The sequence below is a fragment of the Sesamum indicum genome, linkage group LG5, assembly GCF_000512975.1.
Source record: "Sesamum indicum cultivar Zhongzhi No. 13 linkage group LG5, S_indicum_v1.0, whole genome shotgun sequence".
In the NCBI taxonomy this organism is placed as follows: domain Eukaryota; kingdom Viridiplantae; phylum Streptophyta; class Magnoliopsida; order Lamiales; family Pedaliaceae; genus Sesamum; species Sesamum indicum.
Genome location: NC_026149.1, coordinates 12,882,496 through 12,909,154, shown reverse-complemented (window position 1 = coordinate 12,909,154; position 26,659 = coordinate 12,882,496). Strand labels below are relative to the sequence as shown.

Sequence of the window (26,659 nt, the reverse complement as noted above, 5' to 3'; positions counted from 1 at the left end):
TCCCTTCCCCTCCCCCCTCCCCCACCCCCCACCTCTCTCTTCTTTTTCTCTCTTCACCGCTCAATTTGCTTCAATTATCTCTTAGATAAAGGTATTATTTACGCTTATTTGCAGTTTGATTCTTAGTTTTCTTCATAGTATTTGACTCAGATTCAGTGATCTGCATAGGGTTTTCTTCTTTAGAGAAAAAGAAGATGAATTTGGTGAAAAGATTGAATCTTTTTGGGTTGGGTTTTTTTTTCTTGTGGGTCAGAGAAATAGTGTAGAAACTATTGATCGATTTTTCCAAGTTGAAACTGTCCAAGAGCGTATTTGATTATTAATGTGGAGGTCGAATTTGGCTATTTCGGTTAGGGTTCGTGGTTTTGTTTTTATTTCAGTTTATTTGTGGTTTCAATTGTGGGGTTGTAGTACTTGGTTTTTGGATTAAAGAGTATTTCGAGGATAGTGGATTTTTTTTTTTTTTTGAATGGTATTACAAATTTTGGGCTTTAGTTATGGGACTGTGTTCTTTTGGTGTTTGACAAGAAGGGATTTTGAGTAAAGGAAAGTTTTGATTTTTTGGTACTTGATTTTGTGAAGTTTTCTGATTTCCTACTTTCAGTTATGAAAATAATAACCTTTTTGAATCTTTGCCATTTGTTTATTAGGAAGAGTGTTTTCTGTGTGAATTCTTAGTGGTGTCATCATATTTGGGATAAAATGGGGAAAAACAATCATTTATTCATGTGTTTCTGCATTTCAATTGTTCTTAATAGATGATCACATATATGATATGAAATGATGACAAAGTTTGGGAGCATATGGAGTACAACTGTACAAGGATGAATGTAGCAAGTTATTGAAGTTGTTATTCATGTATGTGGATGAGAGTATCTCTAGTTTATTTGATATAATTTAGTATCAAAGAGTCAGTGCTATTGTTTCTAGTGACTTTAGTCTGATTATTTTTTGTTGCCGTCTAGATAAGTTTTCCAATGCCAGACTTTATCTTATCAGCTAATAAGTCATTTTTTAAAGGACTCTGGCTTCATAGAAAAGAATTTATTCTCTTGTCATACTCTTATCGTGGAATAAGATAAAGGGCTCTAGTAGATACCCCTGGAAATATCTGCCACAGTCTTTTAGGGAGTAATTGCTCTAGCATCTGCATTCTGTCGATAAGAGACGGTGAAATGCAGTCACTTTCATCCCCTTTTGGCAATGAACTTGTAGTTCTTTTTCATATTATTATTGTCGAGATGTAATCTGCTGGTTTAGGATATTGACGCTGCTTTCTGGTCATGGAGGGTGCTTTATTTTCTGTAGTATGGATTTGGCTCCACTATATGCTTCTTATAGAGGAAGCCTTTGAAATATTTCAGCTTTACACATCAACAACCTCTTCCCACCCTCCCTTCTGAATGGAAAAGCTGAAAGAACATTAGAGAAGGGGGATGGTGGAATTGTCTACAGAAAAACTGAGAATGAACCCTTATATGAATTTGGATTTGAAGGGGGATGTTTATAATGCATGCTGTCACTAGTGTTTTTTTGTTCTCTTAGTATAGAATTGCTCTGCAGTAGTTTTTCTTGTCTCAAGTGCGTATTCTTGCTACTACAGCTACTTTTCTGGATTATCCTTTCACATTTTGGTGCGTTCGTTGGAACATGATAGGGAACTTGTACAAATGGAGTCTTCCAAAGAGACTGGCTGCCAAGCTCCAGAGGGCCCCATTCTTTGTGTCAACAACTGCGGCTTCTTTGGAAGTGCTGCTACCATGAATATGTGCTCCAAGTGCCATAAGGACATGATACTGAAACAGCAACAGGCCAAGCTTGCAGCTACATCAATTGAGAACATTGTCAATGGCAGCTCAAGTAGCAACCAGAAAGAGCCTGTTTTAGCTGAAGCTGTGAAAGTAGAAGCTGGATCAGTTGAATTGAAGACTGATGCACTTCAACAATCCTCTGATTTGCTGTCAGTCCCGAGTTCAGAGCCGAAGCCAAAGGAGGTACCAAATAGGTGCACTACTTGCCGCAAACGTGTGGGGCTGACCGGATTCAATTGCAAGTGTGGGAACCTCTTCTGTTCTGTGCATCGCTACTCTGACAAACATGAGTGCCCGTTTGACTACCGAACTGCCGGTCGAGATGCCATAGCAAAAGCAAATCCTCTTGTTAAAGCCGACAAGCTTGATAAGATCTAGAAGCATGGTTATGGGTCGAAGTATGATATTTATTGTTATATATCCTTGCTTCCTTGTATAAGTGGGCCAGCTGCCATAATAGGTCTTGCAACTAATGATGATGTTTTGGTGGAGTAGAGGCAAGATAAAAGGGGGAGGGGAGGGGAGGGGACGGGATGGGATGTGGGATCGAGATGTGTTGCGTTCTATGAACTCGAGAGTCCTTATCAGTTGGCTTGGGTTACTTTGGTTTGCTCCAGTGTGTAAGTTGTTATTTGCTGGCTTGAATGACATTGTTGTGGAATTTATTACTCGCCCATCTTTTTTTCTTGTATTGTTGCATCTCTCATGGTGTGCAGTGTATTTGCCCTTAAAAAATGAGGATGTTGGGTTTTGATTTGCAGACCATTTAGTGTGAAGGCCGTCATACTCATACGTCCATCAAGGCCTTAAATTCACTGGATTAGTTGATGATGTGACAGAGACTTGAAAAAGGCACATCCTTCAAATATCCTTATCCTTCTCAGATATTATTCTGAAGATATTAACCAAAAAGGTGCCTTTACGCATCGGAGACGAGAAGTTGATAAAGCATACAAGATCCCATAAATCTGTTTTTGACTTTCAAAATGCTGAAAATAGTCTGAATGACTTGATTTTCTACCTTTCTTACTCGGTAGAAGATACATTTGATACAGCAGATTTTCTGTACGAAATGCAACTTGAATGACGGGGAGTCATCTCAACTTAACCAAATGCCTTCCCAGACAACGTACTAGGCTTAGGGGAGATCGGAGCAAGAGGGAACGCCTAGACGACGTTTTTATTCCTGGGCTGCAGTAAGTAGATCGAGAGGTCGTTCCGCCCCTTGTCCCCTAAGTTGGGTAATATGTTCTCGACCATTCTTGCTCCAATCCGACTTAGCTGAACATTAAGGTAAATTGGGGCGACGGCAGCCACAGCCAGAGGACAAATGGGAACACCACAGGTCCATGTTACCTTAGCATGCTACAAAACAACATATTGAACAAGAAGACAAATGTAAACACCAGTGGTCCATCTCGTCCATGATCTACCTTAGCTAAGCACGCCACAAAAGAACATTTAATCTTAAAATCCATATAATCCAATGCAACGAATCTGTTAACAACACCACCCTGTTAGTAAGCAGTAATTGTGTGATAAATAGCAACATTAACAATTTCCCCCAATCAATTATATGAGGCAAGGAACCAAGAAGCACCACTCCAAACAAGAAACGCTATAAGAGATGTAGTTGGCCTCGGTATATGGAGTACGAAATCACGAAAAAAAGATCCAACAAGTGATACAGACTGTGAAGCAGTTATAGAGGATCCAGAATATAAGAACAATCATCAAAAGTTCAAGCCCAACTCGAAAAGTATTTCCTAACTTGTGCCCTAAGTGTGCCTTGCAATCAAATAGAGTGACAGTGATGAGTTCCCAGCAAGAATGTTTCATGCCTGAAGGAGACAAGGTGCCTCTTGCCATGCCATTTTGTCTGCTTAGAAATTTAAAGAGCTCATTCAACGAAATAAGGCTCTTTGCAATAGCATTCGTGGTTAGGTTAAGACCCAAAATATGCAAAAGAATGATGTTCTCATTCCGATCTCCCTTCCATTTTATGCCTTGATAAGAAAACAAGGATCGCCAAACATTCATTGAAGAAGAAAATAATTGAGACAACCAAGCAGAAATGTGGAAACCATACAAGGATAAGAATCCATCAGAGAACAATGGTAACTGGGCAACCATCTTCTTGGAAGTTTGAAGGATGAGTACCTAACAATTTTATCAGGCAATTACATATATAAGAATCCATCAGCTATCCCAGAATTGTGAATTTATGGGAAAGGTCGAACTGAATTAAGAAAACGTCCATCCAAACAATAAAACCAGGTAAATCCCTTGATCACCGACAAAGCAACATGCACATACACATTACAGGTAATGTTGAAACTTGCAGGAAACCGAACATACAGCGTTTTAACCAGAAAATCGGCCCAACATATGTTTTTAAATATGCAAGCTCCAACGGGGAGGGAGAGCAATTCATCAGAAAATCAGACACCGGCTTGGGAACTTAGAGACCATGCCTGGAAAGTCGGATTTCTATCAGCTAGGAGCTTGCTGCGCTGCTTACACTTCAAGCCAATGTAATGCATCAATGAATTACGAAAACAGAAAAGAAAAATTGATAGAAAATCATTTATAAATCAGACGTCATGAAACTTGATCAAGAGCATTCCAAACAGAAAACGGTTCGCAAATTTCAAGTTGATAAACAACTGAAATTACATTTATTGCTTGAAACAGCAGCCTGCACAAGTTAATAACTCCACGAAGAAACATATGACCTTTCTTCAATCAGACTCGACGGGCTGCGCCGCCTCCAATTCGAGCCTTTCGAGGGCTTTCTGGTGTGCCCAGGTCTCAATTGTCAGATCGGGCTTTGCATTAAGTCCCACTCCGAGAATAACTACAGTGAGGAAGCTGGTGATATAGCACGGTAACTCCCAGTCTTCCCACTTTCGAGACTCTCCAGGAGGCGGCGGAGTGCGGCTGAAGGCGAAGCCTTTGGGCCGATCCTCGTGTCCTGGACTTAGCCATCTGCTTGGCCCGTCACCCCCGCCGCTACGGGTCCGAAGAGACGGGCTTAACCGGCCCCGAAGAGTGCTCCCTGCGTTAGCGAAAGGTTTGAAGGACGGCATCTTGATTTTTGATTGACGAAACCGATCGGGTTACCCGTCCCTAATTTATACCATTTCATATAATTATAAATATTTAATTTATTATAATTAAAATTATATAATTTTAGAAACTATTGTAAATATTCTTTAAATAATTAATAAGTATTTATACTTATATAAATTTTAAAGACTCCGTTATAATTTATTCTTATTTATTTGTGTTCATTTTGTATTGAGGGAAGGTGCCGACGACGTTGTGGCAAGAGTGGGATTTTTATGATTTGCCCATGGGATTTAGGGAAATGGCAATTAGACCGCTGGATTTTAGAAAAATTGTAGTATTGCCCCTCATATTTTGCCTATTACTTTTTGTGCAATTTACTCCTATTTTGTTTTGGTGTATTTTTTGCTAGGTTATAGATGTTGGAGACGATTCTAAACTTCTTTGATCTTCATATCATGTTTCATTACTATAGAACATGTTGATATCTTTTGATATGATTCATATTCACAATGGCGTTTTACGACAAACGATTCTTTATTAGTGAACTTCAAAAAGAATCGAGAAAAAAAACTCGGTATGAGTAAGAATTTACCAATAATCTCCACAAGAACATACTCCATTTACAATATGATGAAACCTACTCTTATCTCTTATGAGTATTTCCCTGACATACACCTGAGATACAAATCTTGCAAAGTTATGGCAATCGACACAAATTCGTAGATTCTTCATTATACGTATAGGCTTTGCTTCAGAAACATTCATCATTGCGAAAGCCAAAGCTAGCTTTTCACTGTGGCCTAGCAGCATTTTTTCTTTCTGCTCCTCATCCACATCATACAAAACAGAACTCAGTTCAGGTTTATAACCAACTTCCTTTATTCTATCCGATAATTGTCTTACCTTAGATAACACCTCTTCCTTTCTTGGATGTGATCGATCACTTGCATAAAAGGTATGAAGGGTTCGACCAAACTCTATCCAGCTCTTTCCTGGCTCCTTCATCACGGCTTGTTCCTTCATCAACTCTCTCACTTTTCTTACTTCATCCCATTTTCCATTGGATGCATATAAATTACAAAGGATCACATAATTCCCAGCATTTTCAGGCTCCAATTCAAGAAGTCGGTTGCCAGCAATTTTTCCAACTCCAATATTTTGGTGAACCCTACAAGCCCCCAAAAGTGAACCCCAGATAGCAGCATTTGGTTTAAAAGGTATCTCTTCTATGAATTGCAAGGCCCTCTCTAATTGCCCAGCACGTCCAAGTAAGTCAATGACACAGCCATAGTGCTCAATACCAAGCTTCGTTGCATATTTTCCAGCCATCTCATCAAAATATTTCAGGCCTTTGTTTTCCATTCCTCCATGGCTGCAGCCAGATAATACAGCTAAGAGAGTGGTGCTGTCAGGACTGATTTTGTTTTCTTCCCTCATCATGTTATATAAATCGACTACAGCTTTTCCCATCCCATGTTTGCTATACCCTGCTAGCATTGCATTCCAAGAGATAACAGTTCTTTCTTGCATCTTATCAAATATACTCCTAGCATAATTGAGGTTTCCACATTTTGAGTACATATCAATCAACGAATTCTGAAGGACAGTACAGAAGGATAGTTCAGATCGAAGAACATGGCCGTGCACTTGCCTTCCATATTCAAAAGCAGCAAGACCAGAAAGTGCGGTTACAACACAAGCATAAGTGACATAGTTTGAAGCCATTCCTTCTCTCTGCAATGTACAAAATAGATCGAGTGCCTCTCTGTCGTGTCCCAATTGAGCATAGCCTGAAATAATAGCAGTGCAAGAAACAACATCTCTCTCTGGCAAACCTTCAAATATGATCCGTGCTTCATGGATTCTTCCAGATTTAGCATACAAATCAAGAAGTGAGCTACCGACATACATGTGGAGTTCAAAGGGGCTCTTAACTATAAGTGAGTGAATTTGCCTCCCATATTCAAAGCCAAAAGCGCCCATACAAGAGGTAAGTACCGTGGCAAAAGTGAACTCATTGGGACAGGTACCTGTAACCTTTTCATGTTACAACAGCAACCATAAAACTTCTTAATCTTTGAAACAAAGGGGAAAGGTAAATTTATATTTACATAAAACGAAGACTGTCACAGCTGATAATCTGTTACGCATGAATATGACAGAGTAGAACAATGGCTTTGAGATAGTTTTAGAATGAATTGAACAATTAAATTTTTCTATGAGATGGCAAACAAAACAAGGATTTCAGAAACCAAATGCCTAGTGTTAAGTCCTACCAGCATCAGTAGGAACTGAGTCAACTAACAAAGGGATAGGGGGTGTGGTCCTATAATAAGTTATTTGAGATTTTTCCAATAACTTGAACAAATTCAGGTGGTCACTCTAACAATGACCATAGCATTTAGCTTCTTTATATATGGCTGTGGATTACCGCACCCCTCCATGGATAAAGACCAGGCTATATTGACTGTAACTTATACCAATGTAATCCAATTTAGTCCACTGTTTTTTCGTAATAAGTCTCAAGGAATAAGGATGGAACTAAGAACAAGTTTGTGGTGAAGTATTGAGGCTGAAACTTTTGGATACGAAAACCACTCGGGACAACAATCTCAACAACAATTCTAGCAGAACATTGCCCAGTTTCCACATCAAGCAATGGGCAGATAACACACTTCATATTACATCCCTTCGCGATTCTAGCATGCTGGAATTCCAGCGTACCAAGTACCAGAACAACAGTGGTCCTTCATCATTTTCCACATACTATAAAACATGTCAATACGCATCAGACAAATTTCCAGAAAAATACCTGATCTTAGCATCTCAACAAAGAGGCTCAGGGCCTCCGAGTAAAGCCCAGATTTGGTATACCCGGAAATCATCGCAGTCCAAGACACTACATTCCTCACTGGCATTTCATCAAACACCATTCTCGCATCACTCAGAACCTCACACTTCACGTACAGCACAATCAGCCTCGTCCTAAGGTACACAGGGGGCAGATAATGGGTTTTCATCATGTGGGCTTGCACCCTTTGGCCTCCCCTCAAAGACTTATGATTCACGCACTCGTTTAACACGGCATCATAGTGTTTGAATTTCATGTTAAGGCCCTGTACGCACATTTCTTGTAATGCATGATGTAGGTGAACGTTGCATCGCGGAGTGTTTGAATCAGAGGAATTGGGAGGGAAGGAATTAAATGTCAGTTGGAGGGTTGTGAAGGGTCTGTTTGTTTGAAGGTATATTAGGTGATGAGAAAATTGAGGGATTCGTCGCAGCATATTCCAGGCTCGTATGACCTTAAGAGAGGGTTCACATGGTCTGCGTAAGTCCGTTCGACTCCTCCATTTTAAATTAATATTACTTTATACATATATATATATATATACTAATCATTGTAGCACGTCATTCTACATACACATAATAAATAATTTTTCATATTTTAAAATATATTATAAATAAAAGTAAAATATATAAACCAACATATTATATTAATAAAAAGAAAAAAAAATAATAACTTATCAATTAATATAAATTTTGAAAAGTTTGAATAAGTTAGTTATTTATCATAAATGGTATTTTTTATTTCACAAAAATTGGTGCGTCAGTGTTATTAACCGCCATTTGTGAGTGTAAATGAACATTTTTTTCTATATTAGTATAGATGAATGATATTTTTTGTTTCACAAAAAATTAATGCGACAATGTTATTTATCGTCGTTTGTGAGTGTAAAAAAACTTTTCTTTTTATATTAGTATAGATGATATTGGATAATTTGTCTATGATATTTATTTTATTTTATAATATTTATATATATTTATATTTATAAGAAAATAAATAATGATGTATATATATAAAATAAAGTTAACATCATTATGTCTCCCATTATAAGTACCAAATTATTAAATGAGAATGTTAAATAAATAGCAAAATTAAATATATATATATATATATATTTACTAATATTAATATTTTTCATTCAAGTTCTTACGAAAAGAGTATGATGTAAATGGTGAATTTTCTAAGAAGGGTATAAGTATAATTCTAGAATTTTGTTTTTGAGGAAAAATTTAATTTCGTATTTTTGGGCCAAAGTGTAATTAACCCAAAAAAATAAAAAAAGAATGTCAGAGAAAATCGCAAAAGCATAAATAAATCTAGATTAACAATATATCCAGTGGTTTTACACATCAAGTCGTCCCTGATATATATATATATATATATATATATATAACTATCTATATATTGGCAAACTAAGTCTGCTTCTTCCTCTGGATAAATCAATGAGGATTTCCATGTGACAGCAATTGCATGAATGGAAATCCAAGCACAATGCTGAGGTAATCTCTCTAAAATTTCCACTAAGTACTTGCTAATATATCCGATATGTACAAGCCTAGCTACTGGGAAACCTCCTGCCCTCCTTCACAGCTCCATTTTGAGGTGGCTTGAGTGCAGAGAAGCTGTGCCGTCACAACATGGTTATATGAGTTGCCCCGTAAAGTTATCTTTACAGATGAAGCGGGATGCAAAATTCAGAGAAGAGAAAGTGATTCATCAATGAATTGCGATTTACCAGAATTTGCTGGAGAGTCGTAGCTTAACAGTGAGGTCTCTGGGGTAATGAAGTTAGACGTGTCTTCTTCTCTGCCCCAGGAAGGCTGATGAAGACCTTCGAAATGCCATGGCTGCTGATATTGGTGTTGTCTGCTCCCGTTGATTTGTCCTTCAGACCAGATGGATGGAGCAAATGTGCCGGGGTAGCTATTATCAATTGAGGATCCACCCTACAAGAACATTAGAATGTAAGGAAGAATGATCAAATGGTTCATTACGTGTTTTGGCATTTTAAAATTTTAATTCCCACAACCTTGTTAACAACTTAAGTTTTACTAGTAGTTGAGGGATATTAAATTCCATATATGATCATCAGTCTAAAGTAAAGTGAGACATAAAGGAGAGAAGTGAAAAAGAATCTATTCGAGAAGAGTCTTGTAAAGGTAGATCCAACAATAAATAACTGTATAGTAAGGCTATAATATATTTTACAACTGATTCACATTCTTATCAAATGAAGATCCAAATGAGCACAGGCTGAATATAGCATGGGACGCCCAACTCCAACCATTGTTTTGCCATCTTGCGCAGGAGAAAGTGACACACCACCTTTTACAAATTTAAATAGGACCACGACAAAAAGGCAATAATTCCCAAAGAAGTGGAAAATAACTGTTACCAGCTCTATAACCTAATCAACTTGGGTAAAAACGTGGTCTGTATCAAGCAATTATAAGCCTTTGCCTTCATTTCCAAGATTTTTCTTTTAAAAAAAAAAAGGTCGGAGTCCTGGGCAGCATCCACAACTCAAAAATTTAAAAATAAAAAAAAGAAGTATTTAAATCAGGCATCAAAACGTGTCAGCCTTTGTGATTTTTTCATTTTCTTTCCTTAAAATATTATATATATTTTAAATTAAAATATTTTTTTAATTATAATCAATGTTAAAAATGACAAGTCGTGGACATTGTCCACAATTTAGGGTTAATTATTTTTTTATTAAAAAAAATTTATATTAATATAATTTTTTAAACATTATAATATTATTATTATTATGAGTTGCGGTTTCTAACCACAACTCGATTAAAAAATATTTTTTTAAAAAAATTTGACCAAGTTGCAATACAAAATTGCGACTTGGTGTGAATTGCAATTCACAAATTATATTTTTTTATAAATTAATTATATTTAATTAATTTTTAAAATTGTATTAATTTTAAAAATACAATGAAACATATAAATGTAATAGTGTATATTTTTCTATACAATTCTAAAAAAATACAATGAACCATATTGATAAATTTGCGACAGTGTTGGAACCCTTCGATTCCTGAGGCCAAATTCAGAATTCAGAAAAAAATACAACTCTTGTGATACTATAAATGTATAAATTATTATCTTATAAAAAAATTAGCAACTTACTTTCATTTATTTTTTAAAATACAACAATTCATGAAGCAATTTATTTTATATTTAAAATAAATTATTTTTTAAATATAAAATAAATTACTTTATTTATTATTATATTTTAAAAAATAAAATGAAAGTAAATTGCTAATTTTTTATATAATATAATAATTTATACTTTTGTAGTATCACTAGAATTGCTTGCATTTTTTTTCTAAATTCTAAATTTGCCCTCGAGTTTCAATCAAAGGGGTTCCAACACTGTTGCAAACTTATCAATATAGTTCATTGTAGTTTTTTAAAATTATATAGAAAAATATATACTATTACATTTGTATGCTTAATTGTATTTCTAAAATTAATACAATTTTTAAATTAATTAAATATAATTAATTTATAAAAAAAAATAAAAAATATAAATAATTTATGAATTGGCCCAATTCACAAATGTGAATTGCAATTGCAATTGACACCAAGTAGCAATTTTGAATCACGACTTGGTTAAATTTTAAAAAAATATTTTTTTAATCGAACCGCGACTCATAATAATAATATTATAATATTTAAAAAAATTATATTAATATATTTTTTTTGGTAATAAAAAAAATAATTAACCCCCACAATTTACCTATATTATAATATTTGTATTCATTGTAATATTTGAAACAATTTTTTATAATTTTTTTAATTAATAAATTTTTAAAATTGATTTTATAATTAGAAAAATATATAATTTACAATTAAATAATTATAACATATAACATTAATAATAATATATATAATATTTAAAAAAAGAAATACATCGATATAACAATAAGAATTAACTTACATCAATATATCAATTGGGGGGTCGCACATCAGTATTTATTGTAATATTTGTAACAAATGATTGTAACTTTTTTAATATATAAATTTTTAACCTTGATTATAATTATAAATTTTCAAGTTGTGGACAGCATCCATGACTCCAGCATTTTCTTAAAAAAAAAAAAAGAATCTTCAAGTCGTGGCCACTGTCAATGACTTGGTATAAAACAGTGAGTTAGTTGATTTTAGTTATTTTTTTATTTTTTATTTTTTTTGTAATATTAAAATAATTAAACCACATACAGATAAATGATTCCCCACCTCTCCCAACAACCATAATTTGAAGCCACAAATAAAGAAGAAAATATAGGAAATCTGTAATAGGTCATAGTTCAAAATGGCAAGAAAAATGCTAGAAAACTTGAGAAACAAATTCAAGGTCACCACTTAAACCAAGTGATAATTTGCACTTCATGTGATGCGCATAATTGCAGTAATTATGTTTATTAGCTTTGTTTAAACCAAAATAGTTGTTAGAATTTGTAAGCTAAGAAATACTTACTTCTCCAGCCAAGAGGGCATCAAGGTTGAAATCGATTCTTGGGTTAACAGCAGCAAGTCTCATAGATAAAAACTGAAACCAAGCAACAGTTCCAATCAGCTGATGGATGAAAAGCAAACAGCAAGGGTACAAGACAAAGATCTTCTTATTCATTTTGGTTAGACGTTGAGGAGTATCAGGATTTGAAATGTTGACTCAATATTATTGATCTATATCCCGTTTCAGTTCAGAGATCTATGGTCTGTATAGTGGCTAAAAAATATTTGGTTTCAAATCTTAAGATATTCTCTTTTCTTGTCATTTCATTATCCTCTAGTACAAGTGGTACAAACTGAGCACTTCATTTATACTTCTGATTCCTGAAAGCAGAACCTCGGGTTCTTGTCAGTTCATTCTTTTGCAAACTGAAAAGAAACTCTTAAATAAGCACTTCGACATACCGACTTCTCATTTATCAATCAAACGAGAATTTTAATTTAATCATTTCAATCTAAAATTCAAGCAGATGCAGGACAAACACATTTCAATTGTTTTAGTTGTTCAAACGTATCATGTACTCAATTGCTGCTTTATCCTGGTCAAACTCAATCATTGACCAAAATATGAGTCTATCATATTATATAAGAGGCAAGGAAGTGCCTAATCTGACCTCCACTTGACGTTGAAGTGCTTGAACGTGATTTATTATCTCATCCAGCACCATTGCAGTACCTGAAATCTGTAAGGGGAGAAAATGTTACTATAATCATACAAATTCCCACCGACTTCTTTAACAGGCAGAAAGTTATCCAACAAAGGAAAAAGGAAATGGCGGAATTTCCTGTATTGAGTACCACGAAATGACTTCCTACAGCTTACACATTTTAACCATCTCTAGAATCCAGCATTCCACTATCCTTAACCTCATAAATATTTCTGATGACAGATTGTTTCCTCAATATTTACTCTCCCATTTCTCATTTTGGTCATCAACACAACTTATTTTAACTAAATGTTAAACAAGTTCCAACCTTATGCCTTCGGCAGCTGCCATATTCCACGAAATTGATGAAAAAGTAGTCTCAGACTTATGTGGCATTTATTGTAAAGAATCGAAGATATTGCATCTATGAAAAACTATCCAGTCTCATATCAGAAACCAACATTCAATCTTCAAAAAGTTTCAATATGCACTTGCTGCAAATAAAACCTTTCATTGAAGAGGAGAAAAAGATTATGTGGTTTAGTAATTGACAACAATATCCTTAGAAAGGACATGTAACAAACCAATGCAAGAGGCCAAAAGGTGAGACGAAGTGCAAGAATTACGAGAGGGACACTTCAGCGCGGCCCGCCACTTTTCTTGGTGCAAAAGCCATCAGCTTTTTCTTTCTTTTCCTCAATTACAAAGTCGACAGCGACCACTTATAGTACCAATATTTTTACAAACAAAAAGCAGAATCTAATCATCACGAGAAAAAAAAAATAAGGCAGTATAATCAAGAAAACAAAAAGATCTTCCAACCCGCATAATCAAAATCCAATCACCCACTAACTTCACAATAAAAGCTATTGACAACAATGTCCGTACATAATTTAGTATTTGAGGAGCGACAACATTTAATGGCTGACCTTGTTACATCCTGGGACCAGCTCCTGTAATAGCTTCATCCTGGCATTGATCTTTTCTCTTCTGGCCTGTATAAAGACAGCTCAGTAATTGCAAACAGAGTAATTTATTGCTGGTAATCAAGATCAAGGACATGATTTAGAGACTAGTCATGAGATTCTGGATAATTACTCTTTCAGCTAAGCTATGGCTATCAGTGGCTTGGCCACGGCGAGCTCTGACATGAACATATGGCAGCTTCTCGCCGCTATCTTCAGACGCTTCATTTGCTACCACTTTTTTACTCTTTTTATTCGATTCTTTAACCTGAAAACACGAGAGAAGGGATCCACAATCAAATATTACGGGATGATTTAACAACTCCATGAATTTCTTCAAATATATCCCGAAAAGAAACAGTGTTGATAATCAGTTTTTTCTTACTGGGTTCCAAAAAGAACTTCAACGGGATCTAGGAATACGAAAAAAATCTCCTAGGTTCTACTTAATAAATTGAACTGAAAAATAAATTGAAGAAATCGAGCTCGGGCATACAAACTGCTAGCTTGTTTGACCTTGAACACCTTTCTCTTTCCTTAGTTATCTCATTTCGTAATTTTGAAGAATTGAAGTAAGCATGATTATGAACCTGACAACGATCGAACAAGTTTGCCTAATGCTATATCGGTTCGATTCTATCTAAGAAGACATTGAAAATTAAATTACCTTTTTCTCCCTCTCCTTTCGCTTGTTGGACTTTAAACTCTGATTTGAGACAGCCGGTGAAGAAGAATTCGGGTGGGAGTCCGACTCCAACGGCTCTTGCTTCACTAAATCAAGCTTCATCGAGCTTGAAGCCGACAAAATATTTGTACTCTCCGGCGAATTATCGGCCGAAGCGAAGACAGAGAACTTTGACGCACGGTCGATAAGGGCAATGTTGGAAGGGAAAATTGGCGGCGGCATAGGTTTAACCGGAAAATCCTCTTTGACCAAGAGCTCCACAGCTTGCGGCGGAGGGAGTTCGAGAAGCGCCGTGAATGAGCTGCCGCCAGTTCCCGGTGCAGCAGAAATTAGGCCGTGGATTTCGTCAAATCCCAACCCCATTTCTACGGGGTTGGCTCCGGATATTCCGGATCTAAACTGCGGTTGAGTTGCTTCAACTTTTGGTTCCATCTACTGAGGATAACCACCGATTTTATTAGTCAATTGTGATACTGAAGTTTCTTCTGGAATTCCAAGTCCGGAAAATGAAAATTTAATTCTGAGAGAGAAGTTCAAGTGAATAAAATTGCCGAGAAATGGAGAGAAAAACAACTCAATGAACTGAAACTCGAAGAACTTGAACTCAATGTTATGACACTACGACTTCCCAAACGAATTTCAGATCGCCGTTCTGAAATAATAAACCCGAACCCGACGAAAAAGAAGCTCAATCAGTGCAAAACGATACCAAAATTAATAACCCGAACAAAATTTCAGCATTATTTACAAGTACATCTGGAGGCTTAATAAACGAAGTAAACTTCCAGAATTCGGAAAAAAAAAAGAAAGAAAGAAATAGGTGAATGAAACAAGAAAACAACAGCAACAACTGCTGCAACGAACAAATTTCCGGTCAGTTTCAGCTTGATTTACCCAGAAAATATTCGAACAAACTCAGAGAAAATCCGAGCAAGATGAAGTCCAAAGACCACATGAAAGGTTGTGGCAGTAGAGTAGTGCAGAGGGAAGCTTTTTGTTTCAAATTCCCGAGGAGAAAGCTTCAATTTTAATGGTGGTCCGGTCAAAGGCAAAGCCTATTCCTCTGGCTCTGCTCTGCTCTCTTTCTCTCTCTACAGTGGTGTGTGGGTGGGGGAGTGACTGTTGAGTGTAAAATGGATTTGCCTTTTTCCCCTTTCCTTATCTCAGTTTATTATCAGAAACCCCGAACAGAAACAGTAGCCCGAAAGCTACGTTTGCTGTTTGGTCCCTACACTACTCTCCACTCTCCCCCTCTCCCCTCTCCACACCAATAATTCTTCTTCATAATATCCTTTTCCATTCAATGCCACCTTCTTTCCTCTTATTATTTCTTAATTTAATCCCAAATTAATCATCTACTCATTCAAATTATAATTTAATAATAAGTGGCGGTGAAATTCGTACAATAATTTTTCGTAGGTTGTGGTTTTATTAGGTAATTTCCACATGAGTTTTGCATAAATTTCTATAATACAGGATAACTATATTCTCCTTTTTTTGAATTTTTTTTGTAATTACACCTAAATTTTATGTGATTTTTAAAATTACATATAGTATCTTTAAAGTTTATTTTTATGTAACAAATAACTCCCTTTATTAGTCAAAATTTATATATTAATAAAAAGGGATAATCACATTCTCCTTCCCTAATGTTTGATATAATTACACGTAGATCCGTTTTGATTTGAAAAATCACATCTAGCACTCTTGATGTTTGTTTTTGTCTAACAAATAAGTCCCTCCAATAATCAAAATTCATTGAATTTACTGATATTCAAAAAAAATTAAATGAAAATTGAGTTGTACCCGCATCAACTTATTTCATGTCAAACAATTCACTTCCAACTAAAGTACCCTTGTAACTATGAAGATATATCTCCTCACATATATTAATGCGTAATAAAGTATGAAGGTAATTTGATTATAAAAAAAATTATTTGACCTGCATTAAGTCAGCAATAAATCAATTGGGGTAAATATATATATATATATATATACTATTATTTTAATATCAGCACATTCAGTGAATTTTAACTAACGGGTGACTTAATTATTAGACAAAAGCAAAACTCCAGATTTATTAAATGTAATTTTTTAAACCACAAAGAATGTATGTGTAATTACACCCAATTTCAGAGAAGAAAAGTGTAATTATCCCTAACAAAAAAATAGATAAAAAAATATTTACTCCAAATTGACTTATTATTAATTTATTACAGGTCAAATCAATCTTTTTATGATCATATCATTCTTATACATCTTTACTTTTTAATGTATGTGAGGAGTTATATCTTAATTTAAGGCTAATTTAGCTAGAAAAAATTTGTCATGCAATAAATTAATAATAAATTAATAAAAAATAAATATAATTTTGTTTTTTATTTATAATAATTTTGATTTATTATAATAATAGTTATTGATTAGTTATTTATATTTGAAACTAATAATCAGACGTATATTGAGGATTGATGATTGAAATTCAAAATTTAACTGTAAAAAATTCGTCGAAAAAGAAAATACAGTTAGTATATATTGAAAAATATCGCTAACCTTCACATTTTGAAATTGGGTCTTTTTTTATATATATAAATTACAATAACACGTCTCAATACATTGATCAAAATCTCAATTAAATCATTATATCAATATGACGAACAATTTATGATGCATGAATACGGACACAATACAAAACAAACACGGCGACAGAAAAAGTATAAAAAAATTAAGATACGACACGGCTATATATAATATAGTATATATTTTTATTACATATATTCTCAATTTTTCATAAAATTAAAATATATAATATAAAAATATTAACTTAAAAAATATAAAGTAAGCATGTCTTATATCTATAATTTTAATCAATTATGGCTTAAAAAATATATAATCAGCTTATTTTAAAAAGAACGCAATGAAAATTTTTTAATTTTTAAATTAGTTAAATAATCGTGAACATATTTCAAATTTTTAGTATTTTCATTTTAATACTTATAGTTTAAGAAGCTATAATTATTTTTTTTTCTTTAAGACAACCCAATTTTTTTTTTTAAATTATAAAAAGAAATTCAAAACGTGTTCAAAATGTATCAAACACGCCAACACCGGTGTCCATGGCTTATCCAACGTCGTGTCGGCTTTTTTTATTCTCGGACACTCCACTGCCGTATTCATGTCTGACACTACATCGAATAATTTTTTGGAGTATCCGTACATTATAGGTAACAAGCATAGATAAATTAAAATAATACACATAAAATGAGAAAAACACTCACTTAAAAATGACACAAGTATTATTTAATTGGATTCGAACTCATGATTCCAAACTTGTTCATAAAACTTTAAATTTAGTTAATAATTTCTTTAAATAAATTTTTATATTTAAATAATAATAATTTAAAATGTATATTTTCAAAGAAGAGATAGTTTGGGGGGAGTCTACTAGTGTGAGGATAGCAACTGTAGGCAAACAGCCGCAATAACGAAACGGGTTGGGGCGTAGTGTGGGGACCGGGCCATGACCCAGCCCGACGGATGACCCGTCATTTTCTTGGCATTTACTATACCAAAAACCTATATATAGAAATTTCCCCAAACTATTTACATTTTTTAATTTTTTGAATCATTTTTCCAAATAAATAAGGAATATGACCAAACACATCTTAAAATATTTTTCAAAAGAATCTTACATTTATTGTGTTTAGTCCTTATAAGGGTATGCGCTTGATTTATTGTATCGAACGAAACGTAAAATTTTAAGAGACCAATTATTTTTATAAAATAAATATAAAAGTGTTAAACATGTATTAACACTTTTCCAAATTTATAAATAAAGTATATTATGATAATCCGATATCCGATTCGTCTTATATTTATTATGCTTGGTGAACTACACTCGAAGTAAATTTTATTTATGAATATTAAATAATATAGTTTATTTTTTAAAAAATTATATTTAAATTTAAAAAAATGAGAAAAGATGCACGATTAATCTACCAAAAGAATTGTCAATCATAAAAACGATCAAGCAGCTCAATAATAACACGTTATTTTTATGAATCGACAATCGCAATTAAGACAAAGTATAATTAAAATCCTATGTCTATGAATGCACACAACAAGAAGACCTACCTACACCATTAATCAACTACTTTTACTATTTTTTGAAGTAATTAATTATGGTCAATTCTTATTTCTATACTTAACTTTGCAAATTAATCAAGTTGATGGCTGAAATAGTTTTGGCATATTTTTCTATTTTTTTTTCTTTCTAAGTAATAATTTATCTATACTCATAAAAATATTTTTTTCCGCAGTATCATTGGTCGATGCGAAAATTTAATTCGAGTTTTTATTCGTGCACGACAACTCAAAAATAAATTATAATTTTTTTTAGGTAATAGATTCAAAATTCATCTAATTTATAATAATTTAATCCAAATTATTCGTGTGATGGAGTTTTTGCTGTACTTTCATTTATTTATTTTGGATTAGATTTTAACTTGCATAGTTGAAAACATATTAAATAAATATTTTTTTTTATAATTTACCATGAATTCCATAGACCAATACAAATTTTAATTTTTTACAATATTAATATATATTTCTGTATGTATACCGAGAGAGCAAGAGGGACCTTACAAAATTCATTGGGGGGTATGGGTTCGAATTTTGTTAATGTGTGATGTTGATTTATTTCAATAATAATTTTTAATTAATTATATATATTTAATATTAATAATTAATAATTAAATTTATTATATGATTATAACTTATTCACTAAAAAAAATAAATATTGACTACTAATTTTTGCTCTTGGGACCACCAAATCGTTTGCCTATCATATTCGTAAATATTCTTTCTTTTAGAAAAATAATATATATATATATATGTATGCCTCATCAGTCATCATAAATCATTATTAGATAGGGCCCACTTGGGTCAAGTGGGCCTCCAGTGGCGTGCCAGGCACGTGAACATGAGCTCTATTAGCCCAAAATCCATTGGGCTTGCATCTGAGGGCCCACTCTCAAATTATTCCATAATCAAGACTTTAAGTCCGTAGTACTCATTCACAATGTGGAAATTCCAAACACGATTGCGTTACTGTGATTACAACCGTGACTTCTTGCTCCCTTTTAAAATTAATTTAAAATTTTAGAATTATATTTATTGGGAAAGATTAATTTTTTATTTTCGTTTCGATGTATTTACTATTTAGTTTCATCTCTCATGTGGGGTGAGGACTCCGATAGTGAAATCAGTGTATACAGATTTGTATTTGTTGTTGATCGAGTTATGATGACGTGTGCTACGTTATGGGCCGTTTGATTTTATTTTTAGTTTTAGTTTTTGAATATTTTTAATGGGATGAAAATACTTTATTGGATTTTGTGCGCGAAATAAAAATATATTTGAATTATTGACTTTTAAAAATAATACCAAATATATGAATGTTATTGTAATAATTAATCAGGCTGAAAATTATTTTTTATATAAATTAATTATTAAAAGATTAGGTCGAATTCAACCAAATTACAGATTGGACTATGTGAGCCCATGTAGGCCCACATGGGAAACAAGAAGACAACTTGGGCCCAGCCCGTGCCCCCGAAAACGACCCAACCTTCACGGAGTAAATACAACAAGTGGGTGAAATCTTCCAATATTTGGGCCCATCATGAGCTGGCCCACATCGTTCGACTAACGAGATATATTTATTTCATTTTTTATGAGAAAATTACTAGGAGAAAATGAAAAATAATAATAAGAAAACAGTTCTATTAAGTTTTATGGGACTTATTATTAATTTTCATAAATTTAAATTATTATCTTTTAATTACTAGCAATAATTAATATTATTGTAGAATGAGGATAGGGGACAAGTAATAGGGCTATAGGCCCACTATTTGAAATGGGCCCAAGGGGCCTCGCTTCAATAATTTGATTTAACAGAGAGAGCCGAAACCTTCTGACTTGCAGCCCATCAAATGTCGGGCCCAGTTTACTGTAACTTTACAGGCTGGAATAAGAGTAGGCCCACATAACATCGTTGTTTACACAGAGCTGTAAATTAAATTGAATTTTTATTTATTTTTTAAATTTTAGTTTGGTTCTCAATTAGTTTCATGTGAAAAAACCCTATAGATTCTTTATTTTGCATTTTGTAATAAAATTTTTGTTTTACTCTTCGTGTGTAAAATATGATATGACTTGTTGATTAGGTTTAATTATATTTAGGAATAATTACATTCCCCTCTCTTGAGATTTGATATTATTACACGTAAATTTTCTGTTGTTTAGGAAATTACACCTAATACCCTTGAGGTTTGTTTTCGTTTGACAAATAAGTTCATTCGTTAGTCAAAATCCAATGAATTTGCTTATATTAACAAAAAATTAGAAAAAAAAATCTATATTTACCTTCGATTGACTTATTATTAACTTATAGCATGTTAGATAAATTTTTTTTTTGACCAAATTACTTTCATACGTCTTTACATCTAGCACCCATGAGCTTTGTTTCCGTACGACAAATAAGTCCATTCGTTAGTCAAAATTTATCGAATTTATTTGAAACTAATAAAAAGAATAAAAAAAACCTACATTTATCCCGATTGACTTATTATTGATTTATTGCAGGTTAAATAAATAATTTTTTTATGATCAAATTACCCATACGTCTTTACGTGTTAATGCATGTAAGGAGGTACATCTTCACCATTATAAGGCTAGTGTAATCAGAATAAAATTATATGACCTACAATAACTCATTAATAAGTCAATTAAGGATAAATATAAATTTTTATTCAATTTTTTTTGTTAATTTGGTAAATTTCGACTGACGGAGAGATTTATTTGTTAGACGAAAGCAAATTTCATGAGTGCTTGATGTAATTTTCCAAACCATAGTATATTTACATGTAAATACACCAAACCTCAGGAGGGAGAAGTATAATTATGCCTTATATATATATATATTATATTTATCCCTTATAAGTGTAAAACTACTACTAAGAGAGTGCTGAATAAAAGGTAAAATTGAAAGTTACGTAATTATTTTTGTTGATATCATCATTTTACGTCAAAACTCTAATAGAAATTGGACAATAGTAAATGAAAATTTTTAGAGGATGTAAGTATAATTTTAAAAGTTTTAGTCGAAAAAGTGAATTTTATATTTTAAGAAATAATTTAAGTGTAATTAACATATTATTTAAGATAGTATTTGAATTTGACAAAAGGATTTGATAGTATAAGAAATTGCATATAACTTCGTATTAAAAGAATTCAAAATTCATCAATATTCGAAACAAATCATTTGTTACCGAAAATTTGAAATCCATATTTCAAATGTGGCGTAAGAGAATATTTTGTCGACGCGACCTTTCAAAAGCACGTCCGAAATAAATGACCCAAACTCCACCCTTTCGTCCTTCTGAAAAGCTTCTTTCACAATCAAACACTTCAATTTTCCAACATAAATCACAATCAAATTTACAAGTTGTTTGGAGAAAACAGCAGGTTAGAATGATCAAAGTGCAAAAAATCTGTGTCAAGATCTACAAGTATAAGCCATCTGAAGACATTAAAGATTCAAGAAACCAATTCTTGCCTTAAGATGTAACTCCGGAGGCACCAAAATTAGCCGGTTTTGGGGAGATGGAACGTTCGATGGCTGAGTTAGCTAGAGACGACGAAAGGCCTAACCGTGTTGACCGAGTTTGACACACTGTTCATATTAGCTGATCAGAAACTTCATCTCAGACTGCTACAGTGCTATGAACGTGTGAAGAATCAACCTGACGGGTTATGAAATTCAGCGTGTCAACCAAACCAGTGTATGGCTTCGTCGTCGTCACCGAACACAACAAATACGACAGATAAAGCGAGCCTGCAAGTTAGCATTTGTAGTCATAAATAGACGATTCGTCACAGGGTATAGAGCAGAAAAATCTCTAGTAGATTAGACTAGGTGTTATCCTCTCAGTAATGGACAGAATTATTTAAAATAGAACTAGATGATTACATAGTTAACGTTGGGATAAGCCTAAGGACATTTGGCGGAACCGACTTGACTCTAACCTAACATAGACACTATGAAGATTCAGGCCGTGTTATATAGATAAAATCGGGGATTCTGTTGATTTGAGATGTCTTGTCTCACTAGAACTAATCAGCCTAATTGCTTGATACTCGTATCCGCACGTATAAAAAGACGGGCTGCAAGTGCTAGAAAAAGGAAGAAGTGGAAAAGGTGAAAGAATGCCAAACGGAATGTATTTCCAGGTTCCAAGTATCTAACAAGTGATGAAACAGTATTGTTGCTTCGCAACAGCTTGTAAAAGAAAATTATGACAGTATTTTACAGAATTTTCCATGCAAAACCAAGCAAAAATGTATTAGGCCGAGAAGGAGTCAACGAGGATGTTCTACATTCAAAACTCGAACCATATACTACAAAAGATGACTGTCTATTTTTGGCTAGCAGTAACTATATTCTAAAATTCATGTATCCAGGAACGAAAATCTAATTCTTTGTTACTGGAGTAGAGGACTAAAGGAACGGCAGAGAATGTCCCTGCAGCAACAGTTCTATATCCTAACAACATAGTTTAATGAGAATGATAAAGTAAGAATTGCGTGCACTCTTTGTTAAATAAAAGCATTAAAGAGGAAAAAAAGTATTCTGCAAACCTGGTAATGACTAGACCAAAGAACACCACGTAAAAGCCAAGCTTGACCAACCGAACTTTCTTCTCAGCATTAAGTACTCTAAAAACCTCGGTGACATCAACAAGATGCTGCTTTGATAGATACCTGAATACAAAAACAAAGAGTTGAGCAGGAAAAAAGTTAACATTTCAAGCTCAAGTAATACAGAAACTACAAAAGAGTAGTACAACACATGGACAGATTCAACAGCATCAAATTTTCATGATTCTTTTATTCCTTCATGATCAGTATACCCAGAAAGTCAGGTCATATGGATCGTACAAACATATGAGGAATCTATTCAAAGTTTTTTATTTTTCTCGTCAAAAACATCATTCACAATTCACATGATGATGTGGGACAATCTATAAGCTTCTTTTTGCCTCTCCCATATAGTCATTCTAACTTCTTTAGTCACATGACGACACGTGATTATTTAAATAAAAGCATCTTTTGTTTTTCTTTTTTCTTTGCCGATCTGCTTCCAAATACTGTGTCACACCATTATAACCTCTTTGTTCCACTGTATTACGTTCTATGTCGAGCTATTTTTGCTAGTGCAATGTTCTTTCCTTAGGGAATTAACAAATCGGTTATGCAACGGAGATAAATAGCTCAATTGAAAACTAACAGCAACAGTCAAAGAATAGTATATCACAGATAGCACGATCAAGAATAAGGAAATGCTGCATGTGAAGTTCTGCATGAAAATATGATTAGATGAAAACTTACTGCTTCAGATTATAGTATGCTGGAGGCAGTGAAACTAGGAACATGACCCAATGCCCTGTCACGAGAAACATAATGCAGAATACCCCATGCAATAAATACTCAAGAACAATCACAGAGTTGATGCGCGATGATAATTCATAGGGATTCAAATAGTCAGCCTCCAAATCCGAGAAGCCTAGGAACTACAGAAAACATATCATATTTTCAGATGCATATAGATGTCGAACCATGTCTGGAGCACAAATTCTTTGACAACTACATAGATGCATTTAAGAAAATCATCAGGAAATTAATGCACGTGTAGGAAATCTTAGTTAGGAAGCCCTCTAGTTACTTCAAAATGTGCAACTATAAATCCAGATAAAGAGATCGTATCATAGCACAGCCACAGACTCAAGTTAATATATCAATCTACTAGAACAAGAATGTTGTAAACGCTTCGGGGATATCCAAACTCGAGAAGTTTGCCAAGTACGTGGGAATCACCACATATAGAAATCAAATAGAAAAACCAAAATAGTTGTTTGTTTTAAATGTCCCATGAAATCCAAACGGTCCCTAACTATCACTTTTTTATGTCTTTATACCCTAAAGTATTTCTTGTCTCATCTTCCTTCTGCTATTTTGCTTTTAATAGAAACCTCGTGAGGTTTAAGATCCATCAACATTAGCAAGATAATATATTTCTGTGGCTCTAAGATGCAAGTCATAGCAGACAACTTGTGTGTCCTGCAGGCAGACCCAAAAATAAAATCTAAACGAGTCTTCAAATTGCTATGGTTCAGCATTCAAGAAAACATATCTAAACCTACGAGCCTGTAAATTCTGTGAACTAATGTCAACTTCGGGAAAATAATAATAAACAAAAAGCTTTTGATTCATCTCTTCTTAATTCATCACGAGATCCATTGAACAGTATTCCGTTACATGGCCCATGGTTCTGTAGGACGTAGAAGTTAGAACAACTGGATTCACTTCAAGGGTTTCTTATGAACCAGAGTAGGTCTGTAATCCTTACTCCAAACTACATCTACTACTCAACTTAAATCAAGAACGAAAACCAGGGCAGGACGCTGCCTTAGTTGCTTCTTCATAAGATGCAAATTAGGAACTCAACTCTTTACAAAAACAATAAAAAATTCTTACAAATTTAAAGCATAAATTTTCTTGCAACTAATGAAGCTCGAAATTCCAATGCCTAATATAATGTGAAAACAATATACCCATAAAAGCGTTAACCAGGGCAACGATTCAGGATTTTTCTTTACAAATCACTTAATATTTCATCCAAGTTCTCTCTTCTACTCAGTCATTAGCTCCGTAAAAGGAAGGTCCAACGATTCATGGACAGCGACGAATCTGATTAGCAAATAGACAAGAAACCCCCCAACAAAATCACATCTTTATTGCTCCAAGTAATCAAAGAGAACTCAAAGCCAACTGGGCTTTGCTTGTCCGGGCACAACATGCTTTATTACTGCTCTTTGCTATCAAGATTTCAAATTTCTCACCAACCCAACACCGCATTGCGAGTATAAAGCACACTATCAAAAGGGCTTTAACAAAGGGGGAAAAGAAACCCTCAAAAGCAAGGAATATACCTGGTAAAAGTTTAATCCTAAGAGTGCAAGGTTAAGTACTGAAAAGATTATCCAGATAATAGGTTCCCAAGCCATACGTGTTCTTCTTCTTCTCTCTCTGTCTCTCTGAGGGGAAGAACACTACAATTTACTGTCGCACAGTTGCAAGATTCTTGGATCCTTTGATCATTCAAACAGAGGATCAACTATCAAGGTAATTGGGGCAGAGGTGGTCTGAAATCATAGCAATTATTAATTGAGTTTAACACGCTTTACAGACTGCGCAGTCTATAAAGTAATGGGCAAAGGTGGTCTGGTGAGAGAACGACTCTCACAAAGCTATTTATGTGTTTGCATATTATTATTATTATGAAAAACAATCATTAAATATTATTTGTTGAGTTTATTAAACTTACCGGTAACTATGCTGTCCTCTTTTCAATTTTGATATAATTATACGTAAATTTTTTATAACTTGAAAGATTACATTTAATATTCTAATATTTATTTTCATAAAAAATAAATTATTCTGTTAGTCAAAATTTACCGAATATCGTTACTCTTATAAAGGTAATTTGGATTGAAAAAATATTTGACATACAATAAATTAATAATAAATCAATCGGAAATAAATACTAATTTTTATTTAATTTATATGTTAATATCAATAAATTTGATGGTTTTTTATTAATAAATAAATTTATTTGTTAGATGAAAATAAATATTAAAATACTAAATATATTTTCTTAAATTATAAAAGATTTACGTATAATAATACAAAATTTTGACAAATACGATATAATTATCCCTTATATTTAATCAAAATACATGTTTTGCCAAGATATAACTAGTGAGTAAAATAACAAATAATTTGAAAAAATATAGTGCTATGGATAATTTAAATTTAAAATTTCTTGTCAGATTTTCCAATAAGAAGATACAAACATCTTCGATATTATTTTTAAAAATAAATGTCAGATATTAAATACTGATTAAATATATCAATAGATTTAAATTAAAGGTTATATAATAAACTTTTTCTTATTATAAATTCAATCACATTTAAAAATTAATAGG

General features: G+C 33.4%; 5 protein-coding genes across 6 annotated transcripts; 1 reads left to right on the top strand and 4 right to left on the bottom strand.

Annotated features, from left to right (window-relative positions):
* On the top strand, positions 9 to 2,479 carry LOC105162523 (zinc finger A20 and AN1 domain-containing stress-associated protein 8-like). The gene is made up of 2 exons (XM_011080565.2): positions 9 to 91; positions 1,658 to 2,479. Exon 2 carries the CDS (start codon positions 1,671 to 1,673, stop codon positions 2,187 to 2,189), a length of 519 nt encoding a protein of 172 aa, XP_011078867.1. The 5' UTR covers positions 9 to 91; positions 1,658 to 1,670; the 3' UTR covers positions 2,190 to 2,479.
* On the bottom strand, positions 4,073 to 4,929 carry LOC105162521. The gene has a single exon (XM_020693851.1). The coding sequence runs from the start codon at positions 4,898 to 4,900 to the stop codon at positions 4,553 to 4,555; it is 348 nt and encodes a 115-aa protein (XP_020549510.1). The 5' UTR covers positions 4,901 to 4,929; the 3' UTR covers positions 4,073 to 4,552.
* Positions 5,447 to 8,228, bottom strand: LOC105162522 (putative pentatricopeptide repeat-containing protein At3g13770, mitochondrial). The gene is made up of 2 exons (XM_011080564.2): positions 7,696 to 8,228; positions 5,447 to 6,913 (listed from the first exon to the last, which is right to left on the bottom strand). Exons 1-2 carry the CDS (start codon positions 8,168 to 8,170, stop codon positions 5,472 to 5,474), a joined length of 1,917 nt encoding a protein of 638 aa, XP_011078866.1. The 5' UTR covers positions 8,171 to 8,228; the 3' UTR covers positions 5,447 to 5,471.
* LOC105162520 (transcription factor bHLH48) lies at positions 9,024 to 15,813 on the bottom strand. The gene is made up of 7 exons (XM_011080561.2): positions 14,538 to 15,813; positions 14,004 to 14,138; positions 13,835 to 13,900; positions 12,873 to 12,941; positions 12,224 to 12,295; positions 9,467 to 9,677; positions 9,024 to 9,353 (listed from the first exon to the last, which is right to left on the bottom strand). Exons 1-7 carry the CDS (start codon positions 14,985 to 14,987, stop codon positions 9,316 to 9,318), a joined length of 1,041 nt encoding a protein of 346 aa, XP_011078863.1. The 5' UTR covers positions 14,988 to 15,813; the 3' UTR covers positions 9,024 to 9,315.
* Positions 21,984 to 25,910, bottom strand: LOC105162519 (protein cornichon homolog 1). 2 transcript variants are annotated; one of them, XM_011080559.2, is made up of 5 exons: positions 25,604 to 25,910; positions 24,003 to 24,184; positions 23,253 to 23,375; positions 22,358 to 22,449; positions 21,984 to 22,287 (listed from the first exon to the last, which is right to left on the bottom strand). In XM_011080559.2, exons 1-4 carry the CDS (start codon positions 25,676 to 25,678, stop codon positions 22,383 to 22,385), a joined length of 447 nt encoding a protein of 148 aa, XP_011078861.1. In that variant the 5' UTR covers positions 25,679 to 25,910; the 3' UTR covers positions 21,984 to 22,287; positions 22,358 to 22,382. The 2 variants fall into 2 exon arrangements, with proteins under 2 accessions (XP_011078861.1, XP_011078860.1); XM_011080558.2 differs by having other exon boundaries at positions 21,984 to 22,449; positions 25,604 to 25,908.

Excerpts from the sequence above, each read along its gene's own strand:
- LOC105162523 (XM_011080565.2), top strand. The coding sequence starts at position 1,671 with ATGGAGTCTTCCAAAGAGACTGGCTGCCAAGCTCCAGAGGGCCCCATT.
- LOC105162521 (XM_020693851.1), bottom strand. The coding sequence starts at position 4,900 with ATGCCGTCCTTCAAACCTTTCGCTAACGCAGGGAGCACTCTTCGGGGC.
- LOC105162522 (XM_011080564.2), bottom strand. The coding sequence starts at position 8,170 with ATGCTGCGACGAATCCCTCAATTTTCTCATCACCTAATATACCTTCAA. Across the intron at positions 6,914-7,695 it reads TGTTGAGATGCTAAGATCAG|GTACCTGTCCCAATGAGTTC; the intron begins GTATTTTTCTGG and ends AAAAGGTTACAG.
- LOC105162520 (XM_011080561.2), bottom strand. The coding sequence starts at position 14,987 with ATGGAACCAAAAGTTGAAGCAACTCAACCGCAGTTTAGATCCGGAATA. Across the intron at positions 14,139-14,537 it reads GAAAGGAGAGGGAGAAAAAG|GTTAAAGAATCGAATAAAAA; the intron begins GTAATTTAATTT and ends TCGTGTTTTCAG. Across the intron at positions 9,678-12,223 it reads ATGCCCTCTTGGCTGGAGAA|GGTGGATCCTCAATTGATAA; the intron begins GTAAGTATTTCT and ends ATGTTCTTGTAG.
- LOC105162519 (XM_011080559.2), bottom strand. The coding sequence starts at position 25,678 with ATGGCTTGGGAACCTATTATCTGGATAATCTTTTCAGTACTTAACCTT. Across the intron at positions 23,376-24,002 it reads GCATACTATAATCTGAAGCA|GTATCTATCAAAGCAGCATC; the intron begins GTAAGTTTTCAT and ends TTTTGTATTCAG. Across the intron at positions 22,450-23,252 it reads TTTGGTCTAGTCATTACCAG|GCTCGCTTTATCTGTCGTAT; the intron begins GTTTGCAGAATA and ends GCTAACTTGCAG.